The 13,520-nt window shown below is 41.4% G+C and overlaps 1 protein-coding gene across 5 annotated transcripts in view; it reads right to left on the bottom strand.

Annotated features, from left to right (window-relative positions):
* The window catches only part of LOC118162674 (sodium channel protein type 5 subunit alpha-like), a 208,240-nt gene that overhangs the window by 121,357 nt on the left and 73,363 nt on the right, over positions 1 to 13,520 (bottom strand). For all 5 annotated transcript variants that reach the window (XM_035318995.1, XM_035318990.1, XM_035318992.1 and 2 more), the window contains exon 8: positions 8,251 to 8,314. In XM_035318995.1, the coding sequence (XP_035174886.1) occupies positions 8,251 to 8,314 (64 nt within the window). The remainder of the gene's footprint in view (positions 1 to 8,250; positions 8,315 to 13,520) is intronic.

The raw sequence follows: 13,520 nt of genomic DNA, 5'->3' as shown, positions 1-13,520 counted from the left end.
TTTCCTCTGAGGATTTTTTCAAGGAGTGTCAAGATTTTGCTGAAGTGTCTTAGATGTATAATAAAGTCTTCCCCCTCAGATTTTTTATTTTTATTTTTTCCAAAATATTTCGCTTCTGTTACCTTGGGGAAGCATTACAGAGGATTGCACTCTCCTCTGATGCATAGGGATGGGCAACAACAACAAACTACATAAATATAACATCCTGCACAGGAGCCTCACAGGATGCTGTTCAATTAATCACAATAAAATTAGTGTCATTGATTGGGAAAAGTTAAAAGCATCAGTCTACCTACCTATCCATCAGGCCGTAATCACCACTGTAAGCTGGCACTGGTACAGGAAATTAAAGAACAGAAGAAACTGCTTTGTTTTAAATAACACAGATTGGGAATGCCAGAGAGTTGGAGCCGAGGGGCATAATTACAAAATGCTCTGGCTCAAGAGTTTAATCTCAGCAAGCCAAGGAACCTGCTGATCCAGACTGCAGTGGCCAATAAGGCTGTGCAATAAAAGAAGATTTGTAAAACAGCCATGTGCTGGGTTGTAACATTCAGACCCTGTACACACAGGGAGCGTTATCCATGTGCTACCGGGAGTTAGCAACAAACCGCTGCTCAAGTCAGGTATGACAGCTGTAATGTCAAGTCTATGCCTTTATCTGGTGTAGGCTGCAAAAGCTCACTACGGCTTGCCACTCCAAATTGCTTATAAAAGAAGCAACAATGGGAGATAAAGTGCATACCACAGACACGCACAAAAAATAATTAAATAAAGCCTTAAAAACAAACACACAACAAATGTATCATGGTAAGGGCTCCTAGGTATCCCTCTTTTGGTCACATTTTAAGCCTATGAATGCAGAAAACAAGCTGAAATGTTTACAACTGATGCTTTGGACATGTGGCTAATTCCAGAGTACTGGCTGGTGAGCATGATGGGGTTTCAAAACCTCATAGAACTGGAAGGAGAAATGGTGCCTGTGGCCTTCCAGGCTTGGTGATGCTCATGGTAGAGAACTCCTCAAGCTGTCTTTTCATGTTGAAGTCCTCAGGCCACAAAACAAAGACCTGAATCTCCTTTAGATCACACATGCAAGTGCTTTCCTCTGCACTTCCCATGTTTTCTCACTTCTCTTGGCTTTGAGGGAGGAGACCAGCAGCCAAACAAGGAGTGCCTACCGAGCAATGATTGTGGGGGAACAAATAAAGATTCTTAACCTAACATTTGCTCCAGCCTGAAACGATGAAACTAACCATCTGAAACAGGGCAATATGTTTTATTGTATTTACAAAATGAACATTGTATGGGTGATTGGGCATGTAGGAGAAGGGGGCTGAAAGTCAGCAGCATCCCAGCCAAGGCCGGGAGTTGCTATCAGTAGGGGCTTGGTCTGCCTGAAAGTCACAGGCTGCTCTCCTTCTCTTGCTTTTTTTTTTTTTTTTTTTTTTTTTTTTTTGTGATATTAAAGACTAACCATGGTTAGAGGGTTAGAGGGTCTGACTTACAATTCACCATTATTCACCATCTAAGAACCAACATCTCACTCTCAGAGGCTTGCTTCATTTTGTACAGGTCTGACAGCGAGCAAGGGGGGCCAACAGTCTGAAAGGAAGTGCAAGCAGATCCAAACACACAGGAAAAAAAAAAAAAAGAAATAAATTAAAGGAACTAAGAATAAAGAGCAACATCGACCAAGTGCTGAAACTGGAGAAGCAAAGGGAAGGAGGCACAAGTCAGCAGGCTTGCTCACAGGCTCAGAGCACCCACTGGCCTCTGCATGCCACTGACTTGCACCCACAGACTGTTTCAGCCTCTCCACTGGCTACTTGTTCAGACAGATGGAAAACCGCTGGTTTCAGGCTATGTCAGAGCCTTCATGCAGGCACGCAACCAAGAGGAAGAACTCCCTGTGCTCCAAGATGACTTTTTCATACTTTATGTTCCAACAAGGAAGGCAACCTATCATTTATTCTCAATCAATCCAGTGGCCAGACACTGGATCTTCTGCCTGACCCATCAGTCAAAATGTAAAGCAATTTATCATCATAAACACAATGACAGATCACAGTTTAATGAAGACAGTAGCCCACAGTCAGTCTGCTTCTCTCATGTGGTTGATGAGCTTATTACAACTTTGACTAAGAGATAATGTTACCCATCCTTAAGAACTGAGTGGATTTAGATTTAATCCTACTGCTGCTGTTTAACCGCAGACATGACCTTCCAAATACACTCCTGATCCCCAGGAGTGGAGACTTCCACTGCTGACCTGAAGGCTGTATAGTACATAAAGATGTCCCCGATGACCTCTGCATCATCCTTCAAGCGATGTACCTGTCTTGTGGTGTTTCTTATGCTCAAGTGAGAGGCTTTCTCACCAGGAGCAAGCCATCCTCATTCTGATGTCACTGTAACCAACACGGAATAAATGGAAAAGTCTACATGATTTACATCAGAATCTAGTTAAATTCATGCAAGGCATGCTGTACAGCCTGAAGGTTTGTAATAAGGTCATTGATATTGCTTACTAAACTGGGGTATAATTAGGTTATCAGCTTTGGCAGCCTAAACAATAGACTTAATTCTTTACAAAATATCATCATTTCTGGAAGGAGTCACATTTGGGAACTGTATCCCCTTCCTCACTCCACCAGCTTTTCCAGCCTTTCCCACCTGTCATCCAGCTACAGCCCATCAGACTGAACTTGGTGAGCGTTATGAGGACACCAGTCCCATAGACACACTCCAAAGCTCGCCAGGAGCCCATTTGCTGTGATGGGTCCATTCACCTAACAAGTTAAACACAGGCTGCCAGACTGCACCTGCCTGGAAAAGCTGGTTATCGAGAGATCACCTTGACTAGCTGTTCCTTGCGACCTTCCCCTTTTTTGTCCCTCCCCAGGAGAACATACACGAAGTGAAGATACCTGAGCATTATCTTCACCCCAACCTGTTCATGCTGGTGCCTCTGAAATACAAACCCTTCAGGAGAAGGGGGCTCTTCTTACTGTATTTGTCCAGCAGCCAACAAAACAATGTCCGCATCTGGGGCCTTCAGATCTTAAGACAGCAAGTAATTATAATAATAGCAATAATAATAACACAGGCTTACTTAAATTCACGCAGCTCAGAGCTGCAGCAGACCTAACTGCCAGTGGCAGAATAAAAGAACCAAGTGGGTACATTATTCTCTGCTGCACTTCCTCAATTTTCAGCGCAGCTGGGGTTGTGTTACTGGACACATTTGCTTGTAGTTGGGGGACTGAGAGCTGCGGGAGACCACACTGTTGGAGATATTATTCTGGTGGACATATATAAGTGGTTCTAGGCTCTCTTGCCTGCCAAGGGCTGAGCAAAAGCTGCAGCGCTGGGCTGTGCAAGGCAAGGTAGAGCTGGTGGAAGCATGGGAAGCATCTGATAGCTGTGGTGCACCTTGGTATGGTGCATGTTTCTTCTCCACCCTTAAGGGGTGTGATAAACCCTTGCAAGAGACTTTAAATCATCCTGTGGAGGATCCATAAAGGCAAAGGAATGTTATTACAGCTCAGAGATCAAAGTGCTATATCACTGTACATGCTGTAATGAGTACACTGAGAGCAGGTTGGCTTGGAGAACCTACCATAGAAGCGTTGCTTTCAGTATTCATGGCGACTGAAAACAGGCATTTGGTGCAATTTTATGTGTTGGCATTAATTGCCTTAGTAAAATGCACACAACAGGAAACAGTTTTATTCTGATGATACTTTAGAAACTGTTAGGACTTGTTAACAAACTTTGAGGAGCATTACACTACATGGTCCTTCCTACATCCCTTATCTGCAATCAGCTCAGTGACAGCCGAATTTACCAAATCATGTAGAATCTTGACCCCCTCTGTACATTATTTTAATGTAACCTGTTAAGAAAAATCAAGGTCATAGTGAGGATAAAGGTAGGTAAAGTTTCTATAGCAACAGTTACTAGGATGCAGTTGCCAAAGGTGCTTTCTTGTTACATCCTGAAGTAGCTTTACTGGCTGCTTTTCCTTCCTGTTCACTAGTCTTTTTGGTAATATCAGCACAGACACGATGCAAATGTACTTTCATTGTCTGCATGATCTCGTAGACTGCTCCTGCCCACCAGCCGAGTATATAGGACATATCATGTGAAAGGACAAAAAATAAAAATAAAAAATAGAACAAGGTCTGTCCTTGAGACCCAGAGGGGACACAATAGACTTAAAACATACACGTTTGTCTGAAAAACCATCTCCCAATAGTAGTTGCAAGTGAAAAAGTGAAAAGAACAAAGATAAGTTTCTCTTTTTCTGCTTGTTTACTTTGTACATCAATAGCATCTTGTCCATTTCTCTTTTCCCTAATGGACAAATTTCTTTGCTGTTTCTATTGCTCTTCCAAACCTTCAGGCAGAGAAGGAAGACAAAACAGCAGTCTAAGATAGAAAATTGTCCCTGTGAAATTACAACAGTATAAAAGCCGAACTGCTTTGGAGCTGAAATGTATCTTCCTTTTTCATGGACTGATAATCCCAAGCTGCGGCAGCCCCCATAAATCTTTGCCCTGTGGGAAACATAGGGCTCCATGGTATTGGGCATCTCATTAAAATGAATGGTTAATAATCATTGAGAAGGAACACGCTGTAATTGCATGGATGGCACGAGGCAGGATGGTGCAGCATGACATATAATGCTTCTCACAGCTCATTCACTGGGAGATTTGGTCTGGTGATCACAGCACGACGATGCCTGGTAGAGGTTCTGCTGATGTGCTCAGGCAGGATGCCACGCTAGAGCTGAACGTGGGATCAAGACTACCCATAACAACCCTTTTGCCCCATGCTGACCATGTGCCAACACCTGGGGCCAGGCACAAAATGTGCCACATACTGTGAGTCCCTCAGCATGTTCTAAAACTTTAGTCCACCAATGTGTTTTGCCATCGGAACTATCACTCTACCCATCTGTGCATATGTGGCACATTTGACCTGAGGGGCCACTTTTACAATGTGAGGTAGATGCCTCCAAAAGGCCCATGATGCCTGTGCTGGCAATGTATGTTGCTGCCCCATAAAGCAGCTTGGTCACCTGCTTTTCTGCAGCCCTTGCAAACCATAGTCCACTTGATGCTAAGGCTGGAGCACCTTTCACATTCTGATCCTAGCCAAGATCTTCCAGCTATTTCATCCTTGTACTGGATACTTACTGGATCTTCCTCAGGGCTTAAAATAAGGTGTTCAAAATTGGATGAGATGCTAGTCTGGGAATTAAATTGAAAGGCAGATTTATAGAAGAATTTGTAATCCCTTTGAAAATAAAAATAGTTGAGCTTTCTCCATTTATTTTAACCAAATCAAATAGAAGAAGCTGAAATTGCAAGGAGAACCAACTTGGATAAATCCCAGTGCAGCCACATCTAAAAGTACCAAATTAACCCCAAAACACTTCTAAAAACATAAATAATTCTGCAAATACACGACACATTTTTTTTTCATTAAAAGAGCCTTACTGCTATAGCACCACTTCCAGTGTCTGACCAATCTGTGACACATCTCAGAGCAGAGGATTTTTCCATTAATGTCGTGCTCTGAATGTGCTTGTTGTGAAACACCAAGCACGCGTCACAAACGTTCACTGAGCCAAAGAACATCTTTGATCACAATCATTTGATTTTCTCTCTACTCCAAACATTACTTTTTGTTTCCATTGGACTCTTTATTCCTCTTAAATACAAATAAAAGTCTAGCAGCACATCATGGGGAAAAATGCCCTTAGATAACCAATACAAACACAACATGATTTCTATTCGATTAAGTGAATAAAAATAAAAATTCAGCCATCCTGGGTAAAGTTTCTGAGGCATCATATGGGAAGCCCCACAGAGAGGTTAGTCCTTGTCCAACCAAGAAATATGCCTTCTCCCCAGCATTCTACCACATCTATGCAATGTGATTTTTAACATAACTCCTCAAGGTTGCTTGAACATACCTTAAAACATAAACCAATGTTTTTTCTTCCATCTGCCAGGTATTGTACTGGAGACATGTTTGCTGCTTCTGAGTGACATCCATTTATTCAAATCCCTTCTGAACCAGAATCAATATTAGCTAGATCCATTACCTCCTGTTTTATTGGCAGTTTGGGTGCTTGTTCAGAAAACAGTCCCTCCTAGTAATGTAATAAAGCCCCCACCTTAGAGATAATTAGGTTGTCTGTGATATAGCATCCACTGATGATCATTTCCCTGCTGATTTTGGCCTGCTGCTCCAGCTCGGGTTGCAGTCTCCATCACTAAACTCTCTTACATCAGACCATCTGAGTCTCATCACCTAATAATTGCCATAGTAGATTTATTTAGATTTTTTTTTTTTTTTTACTCTTCTATAATAACAGCAACCAGCCAAACCTCAGAGTGTCATTAACGTGCTTTTAAAATGCACTAAAATGGTTTTGTCAATTACCTTGAGATTTAATATCCCAGCCACAGCACAGATATCCCTCACTGTAACAACAAATCCCTCCAGGAGCGCACACATGACACCACCCTTCCCTGCATTTCCCCTGGGTCCTCAGCATATCCCAGGAGCTAATAAATTCAAGCTATTTCAGAGCAAGGCCAGAAACAAGCTCCAAAAATGCTATGAACATTCAGACACAGTCTTGCCAACTGTTCTCCTCTATTCTTCCTGTCAATGCCTTGCCGGGTTCCCGACTTAGACCCTTTCCATTAATTTCATTGCTGATAGAGAAGAGGACCATGATCCGATAAATCCACTCACTCTTCACTCACCTCCCTTGATTCTGTGGTGCAAACTATCCCAAAACGTCTTGCCTAGTCAGATCTGTTCTTTTACTATTGAACCTACTCACTCTTGGCTTCAGCCATTGAAGGATTAAGGAAAAGGAGTCCTGCTCTGTTGGGTACGTCAGCCTGTGAATGATGGTCTTTGTCCTAACAGGTTGGAATACAAAACTTTGCAGATCCCTTGAGGCCTTAGGATCATGCCTGATTATCTCCATGTCTTTAAATAATGGGAGTGGATGACTGACAGGAACTCTGTGCAAGGTATAGCAGAGACACAATATTGCTATCGCGCAGAACATTCCTTGCTCAATATTATTGTCTGTTGCTTACAAAAGGCTGAAGTACACCAGTGTAGATAGACTGCCAAATCCTGGGATCCCCAGGAAATATCCCAATAGTCTTGGAGTCCAGCCTGAGCCTGGATAAATGCAACGTATTGCAATCAACAAAGCACTTAATTAATGAATGCTGACATTGTACCTTCCTTGGAACAAACAAAGAGGAAAGCATGGCCCTGTGCCCAAGGAGTTTACAGTCTAAATTAGACTGGCAATACAGATCAGACACACAAGACATGCAGAGGGAAGGCTGACACTTCAGCTTTCCCTTTGTTTTATGCAAATGCAGATATAGATAGTGGCAGCAGAAAGTAAAGCATCTCTCTCCAGTACCCCATGGCTTTTCTTACCCTCCTGTCCACAAGCAAGTATAGATTATAACTTCCTTTCATCTTTTTTGCTGTCTCCCTGTACATGCATGCCTCTTTTCACAATAAAGTCTTCCTAATTTAACACCCCCTCATTTTTTTTTTTATTTTTTTTCTTTTTTTTCTTTTTTTCTTAAGTCTTCCACAATTAGTTCTACCAGCTCAGAACATCCTCCTCAAAAAGTACATCACCTTACCTCCTCTCCTCACTTGACCTAGGTCATCCACCTCCTTGGTTCAAATACTCTCTCATATTTAGATCTAAAGCTAATCCATCCCACCACACTAAGGTCTCTAGTCTTTGTCATGCAACTGTCTCGCATGGCTTTTAATCTCCTCTGCCCACACAAGATCCATCTCTCTCCATCCCAGATCAACTCTTCTGTTTCCATTAAGATCACAAGAACCTATCAAATAAAATCACACACGCAGACAATGCACTTAGACCCTGAAGACTGGGTGCAGAAGGAACCATTAGATTCTACAGGTGGTAGGGCTGTGAACGAAGTCCTTTGTGCAGACCAGTAAACTGTTGTAACACAGGAATTATTTGTGATTTCCTTGCTGTCAACGTTGTAAGAAAATGAAGTATTTGCCGTCTCTAAGCATTACTCTATCCTATTACTACTGAAACAAGGAATTTGAAATATCTACTTCATGCTGGTGAAAAGTGGACAGAACTGAAGGAAATGTAACAACAACAAGAACACAAACAGAAGGGAAGCCATTTAAATTACTTACCCAGCATCAGTGCTATTGCCACACAGTAATACATCTTCTGTACCATTTTTTATGAAGTAGTTAACTGCAACAGAATTAGAGAAACAGCTTTTTAACAAGTACATTCTGGGAGTGATAACATTCACAAATATTATTCAGCAAATAAAATATATTCAGCTGGCACAGTAATTGAGAAAAGAATGGCATATTTTGCTTTGTTTTGATAATTTTAATTTTTGTAATTGTAAAAACAAAGATCGTTTTTCAATGTTCTTTAAATATTTGGTGCTTATATTCCAAACCTGACCAGTGCAATAGGGTGGCTGTAGGGCTGTGAGCAAAGTTTGAAGGAAACATCATCTAGCCATGTGGCTGCTGTAAGTACAAACGATGTTCCTGGATTCAGGATAGCAATGCCTAATGAAACTAATCCTTAAGTTTGCCCATTAGGACTCTGTGTTGATGAGATATATATTAATTAAAGTTTGTGATAACAAATCTTGACTCATAGGTTAAAAATGCAACTTTGATACGAGTCAAAATGTAATAACACTGATACAGTTCCCATTCCCCCAGAGTTCTGATCAGGATAGAAAATACACATTATAAAGCAAAAGAAATTGAAAAATGCACACCGTTAAAGATCAGACAAACAAGGAAGTATTCATAAAGACAAATATTTATCAATGCAGTCATCTGTAATGCCAATGGAGAGAGACAGACACTTCTCGAGGGAGACTCAGAGGAGCACACTAAATTTAAGTGCTCTGCATCATTCCCTTGTTGACTATCAGTGAGACTTAAGGAAATTATCATCCCCAGGCTAATGAGAGCCTTTCTGTACACACTCCCTCTCCTATCCCCAGTCAGCAAATAGTCTAAAATTCAGACAAACAGAACAGGAGGCCAACATCTCAAAAGGATAAGCAAAATCAGTTTTCAAGAGAGAGCCTGAAAAAAAGAGATGTTCTAAGGAGAATCTCTAAAACCTGAATGCCAGCATAGAAGAAAGGATAAAAGTATTGTTCTAGAAACATCATAAATGTAAAACAGGCCAACAGCTGACTGAGGGAGGGTGGATATAGTGGCGTGTTTTGTCACAGCAGCAAGGATGGATTCCCTGTTGACACAAGACACGATGGTGGCAGCCTTACACAACATCTGTTTGTGAGCAAAGGGGCCTCTGCAGATGATGCTCTGAAGAGGTTCTTCATTATAGGTTAACCTAACCCCCTGTTGTGAAATGCTTTAAAAATCAAGACTGACAGCTTATCGAGTCAGGCTATGCAAAGAATGCTCAAAGGCTCAAGCCACTGAACAGATGTGCTGTGGTTTCTCAGTACGCTGCGAGCAGGGGAAAAGCCCTGCCCTGCTGCATGCCAAGAGGGAATTACTGTCCATGAGCGTTGTGGTTATGAGGGCACGTGATGGCATTCACAAGTTATCAGCATATATCCTGCTCAGACTGTATGCTTTTCGGCTTTGTCATACATTTGGGCTTTCAACAGAAACATCTTGACTGGCAGCAACACCACAGTGATCAATATGGTTAAGGAGCTGTGAAAAATCACCAGAAAAGCAGGAAGGATGTGGGCTCTTGCATCTCTTTTCACCCTCTGCTTCTGCTGGAGAAACACTTCTACTGTTCTCAGGATAGATGGTATCTTATTTGGGACATACACAGTTAGTGACACAGACCCTCTGTGATATGGAGGAAACACAGCAGCACTTCCATGAAATAAACATTTCACAGAGGTTCTGCACCCTGCTAGTAAGTGGTATGGCTACGCAGGATACCTTGAACTTTGCAAACATGCACAGCTCCCTAGGAATTGCAGCCTTTCATACTGCAAGTGCTAGGGCCAGGAGGACCACAGATCTGCCACTATCCATTGACCAATTTCTTCAAGGTATGACCAAAGCAACACCTCCTGCTCAGCTGAACCAGAAGATGAGAACAGAGTCAGAGCACAGAAGTAAGGAGCAAAGCAAGAACGTGTGCAAACCAGACATTTAAAACCTCAAGAAGACACAAAATTCTGTTGTGACTTAAACATCTACATTTATAAAACAAGCAATACAGTTGGTGCCAAAGAGCGACATGAAATGCATGCTGAGGAATCAGTGTGTAGACGCGGCTAGGAGTGGTATCTTCACTACGGGATCTGCAACTGTGCAATGGAGCATCACTGCTACTGTGCCAAACTTCCTGAAGAAGAGCTGAATTACAGATTCCCTACTGATAACTGAAGGGGGGATTAGAGTATTATGCCTGAGGAGACAAATTGCTGTATTATCAAACACGCACACAACAATCAATTTGTCATTCAAAGCAAGTTGGTTTGGATTTCGATCAAACGTGCCATGCAATCAGAGGTCTTTAAGAAACAAGCAGTCATCACTCTTGCTCTTAAGAACAAACCACCTTGGTATCATATTAGCCCGCAGCCTCAGCTTTCTATCACTTAACTCTAACGTGGACAAAAAAAGAAAAAACTCCTTTTTCATTTGCAGTAGACGTTTATCTCTGAAAGGCAGACTGCTTGAACTGATAAACACCTTATGAAAACATGACTTTTTCATTGTCTTGGAAGATTCAAACTAATCTTTGTTTTGTTTTGTCAGCTTTATCATGGAAAAGTTTCTGCCTGTCAATGGGGAACACAATGGGAAAATAAAACTGACAACCTCCATACTATATATATATATATATATATATATATTTCAGTTTAAAGTAAAATCAAGCCAAAACAGTAACATTTTCACACTTGCTTTTGTGTAAATAAAGTATATCCAACATGTCATTTTCTCCAAAGGAAACTGTCTTTTTTTCTTCCCCTTTCAGCTACACTAAAATATTGATTTTAGAGTTATGGTCTGTATTATATTTTTTAGGAAGTTTCTTACAGGAATTTCCAGCACTACTTGGTTATATTAAAATAATAAAATAAATTATCAGAATAACACTCGCTTAGTATCTGTTTCTTCTTGGCTGCACATTATTTACTCCATTGGTGCCAGATAAACATCTATTTTTAAATAATACAGAACATTTCCTGTCAGCACTTAGCAGTCAAAAATTCAATAGAAACATGTTTTCCAACAACCAGATGCTATCTTCTCCAAAACATATGCACATTTGTATCAACTCTGAGCCTTATAAAAACATACTAAGACCCAGCAATTCCCATTGCTCCTAACATAGTATTACTTGTGTTATGTTGCTTCTGCTGCCAATAAATAGGTGCACTATGAACCCCTGTGTTGGTGTTGTCTTCCTTGGCTTGCATTTTAGAGGTGCTGAGTTCAACAGATCAAGCCTGTAAAACTGAGTGCTCACAAGCAGCTTATTACCTTCTTATAGAGTTTTGTCTGCCTACAAAGGAAAACATGAAACTGGCGACTGCTTCAGCCAAGATGGCTCAAGCACCATGAATTGCAAAGACTTGGCCCAAGCCCACACCCTGGCTGTGCTCGGGGGTGACGAAGCTCATGCTGCTATAACCTCACTGCAACTGGTACTAGAGACAGTAGAGGTTTACCTTCATCTACTATGGATTGCATCTCTTGGCATAGGCGTTATAGAATATTAACACAGATGTTCTACCAAGGAGTTCCTTTAGTCTATTCCCCTAACTGTTTTGAGGAAAGGGTTGATAACAAACACAACACAGCTGCTATATGTTACGTTATTGTTTAGGTAGACTACTGATGGTTGTCTTTCGATCTGACACTGAGCCCAGAGAACAGAGCATCATGACTACGGCGTGGGGTAATGTCTACCCTTCTCCACAACCAGCAAAGATGATGACCCTAGTTTGAGTGTTACAGCTGTATGCAGATAGTGAGCAAATACACAAAATCCTCTAGATTTTTGCAGTGCCTTCCTTCTAAAATCAATTCCTCTAACTTCTCATCTTTTCTGCTGTTTTAGTCTACGCTTTCTCCAATTTACCAATCTTTCAGGTTTCCACATTGCTCTCTTCCACACCAGGCAGTTCTAATACAGCAAATATTCACAATGGCTCCACCTGTCAGGCAAACAAAAGAAAAAAAAAAAAAAAGAAAAAGCCAAACTTCCCATAAAATTCCTCAACAAGACAATTAATTCTACTTAAAATAATGCTCCATCTTATACCTTCCACACCTATGTCACACCACTTAGCAGAAAGCTGCAGTGTAGAAAGCCCTCTGCAATTCTGTGTAGGACAGGAAAAGTTTCCAGTTGGAAAAAATTGGTAAGGTTAGAGTCAGCTTAGAAAACATTCCCAAGCCCACCTTCTGTTCCTTATTTGAAGATCCAGCTAAAATGATATTTTGATTTCTTTTACTGCAAAGTCATCGGGATTTGAACAAAATATATATGTTATCACACTTGCGTAAAGAACAGCATTCAAATATCATTAGTCACTGCCCAGAGTAGAGTCCTCTGGCTGACTTTCTAACAAAAACTTGAGAGAGGTGTCTGTTATCTTGGACTATTTATTGCAGCCACACGGGTACACGCTGGTTGGAGACTTTCTCGCTTCGCTACGGCTGGCATGGAGCACTGACAGCCAACAAATGTCCAGATCCAAATTTAAAATGCAATTCAGAAAGCCCCATCACCTTACAGTTGTGATACGTGACACAGAAACAAAATAGATAACACCTCCTCCTCGCCCTTTCGCCCACCAGCGCAAACACACTGTACCTCCTGGTAATACACAATAATTAAAATGAATCCTTGATGCACTTGCTGTGTGCACACTGTGTCACACACGGTGAAGTCTCTAATAAATGAAATTGAGTTTGAAGATGAAAAACATGCCTCTCACAAAAACGATGGAACAAGCCGTATTAAGGGTATTATTAGGGAAGAATGCTTGGGAATAAATGGCACTGCCAGACAGTTCTTCCCTGCTAAAAGGGGTTGCAAATAATTATAATAATGAGTACTCTCCTGTCGCTCACCCCATGATAGGGGATCTGATTGTCTTCCTCTTTCCCACAGCATTTGCTGCTGTCGATCCTTCTGTTAGGCTTTGCAAGCTCGCAGATGCTCTCCTCTCCCTTCTTACTTCCCACCCTTGCCATCCTCTCGCCTTGTGCACCTGCTTCTGGTCCAGCGATCTCCTGCCACACCCTATCACCATCTTTAAGGACATTTTCAAAATTTCAGTTAAAAAAGGAACAGGAGGAGCTAATTGTGAGGATGTTAGAGGGGGCAGAGTCCAAACAGCCAACTTTTTTTGAGGGTCTTATATACAGCACTGGTTTACATATGACTTCAGGGTAACTAGTGCTCTGGA

This window comes from Oxyura jamaicensis, chromosome 2, assembly GCF_011077185.1.
Source record: "Oxyura jamaicensis isolate SHBP4307 breed ruddy duck chromosome 2, BPBGC_Ojam_1.0, whole genome shotgun sequence".
NCBI lineage: Eukaryota > Metazoa > Chordata > Aves > Anseriformes > Anatidae > Oxyura > Oxyura jamaicensis.
Note: the sequence above shows the minus strand (reverse complement) of the source record. Positions and strands in the feature narration are given on the sequence as shown.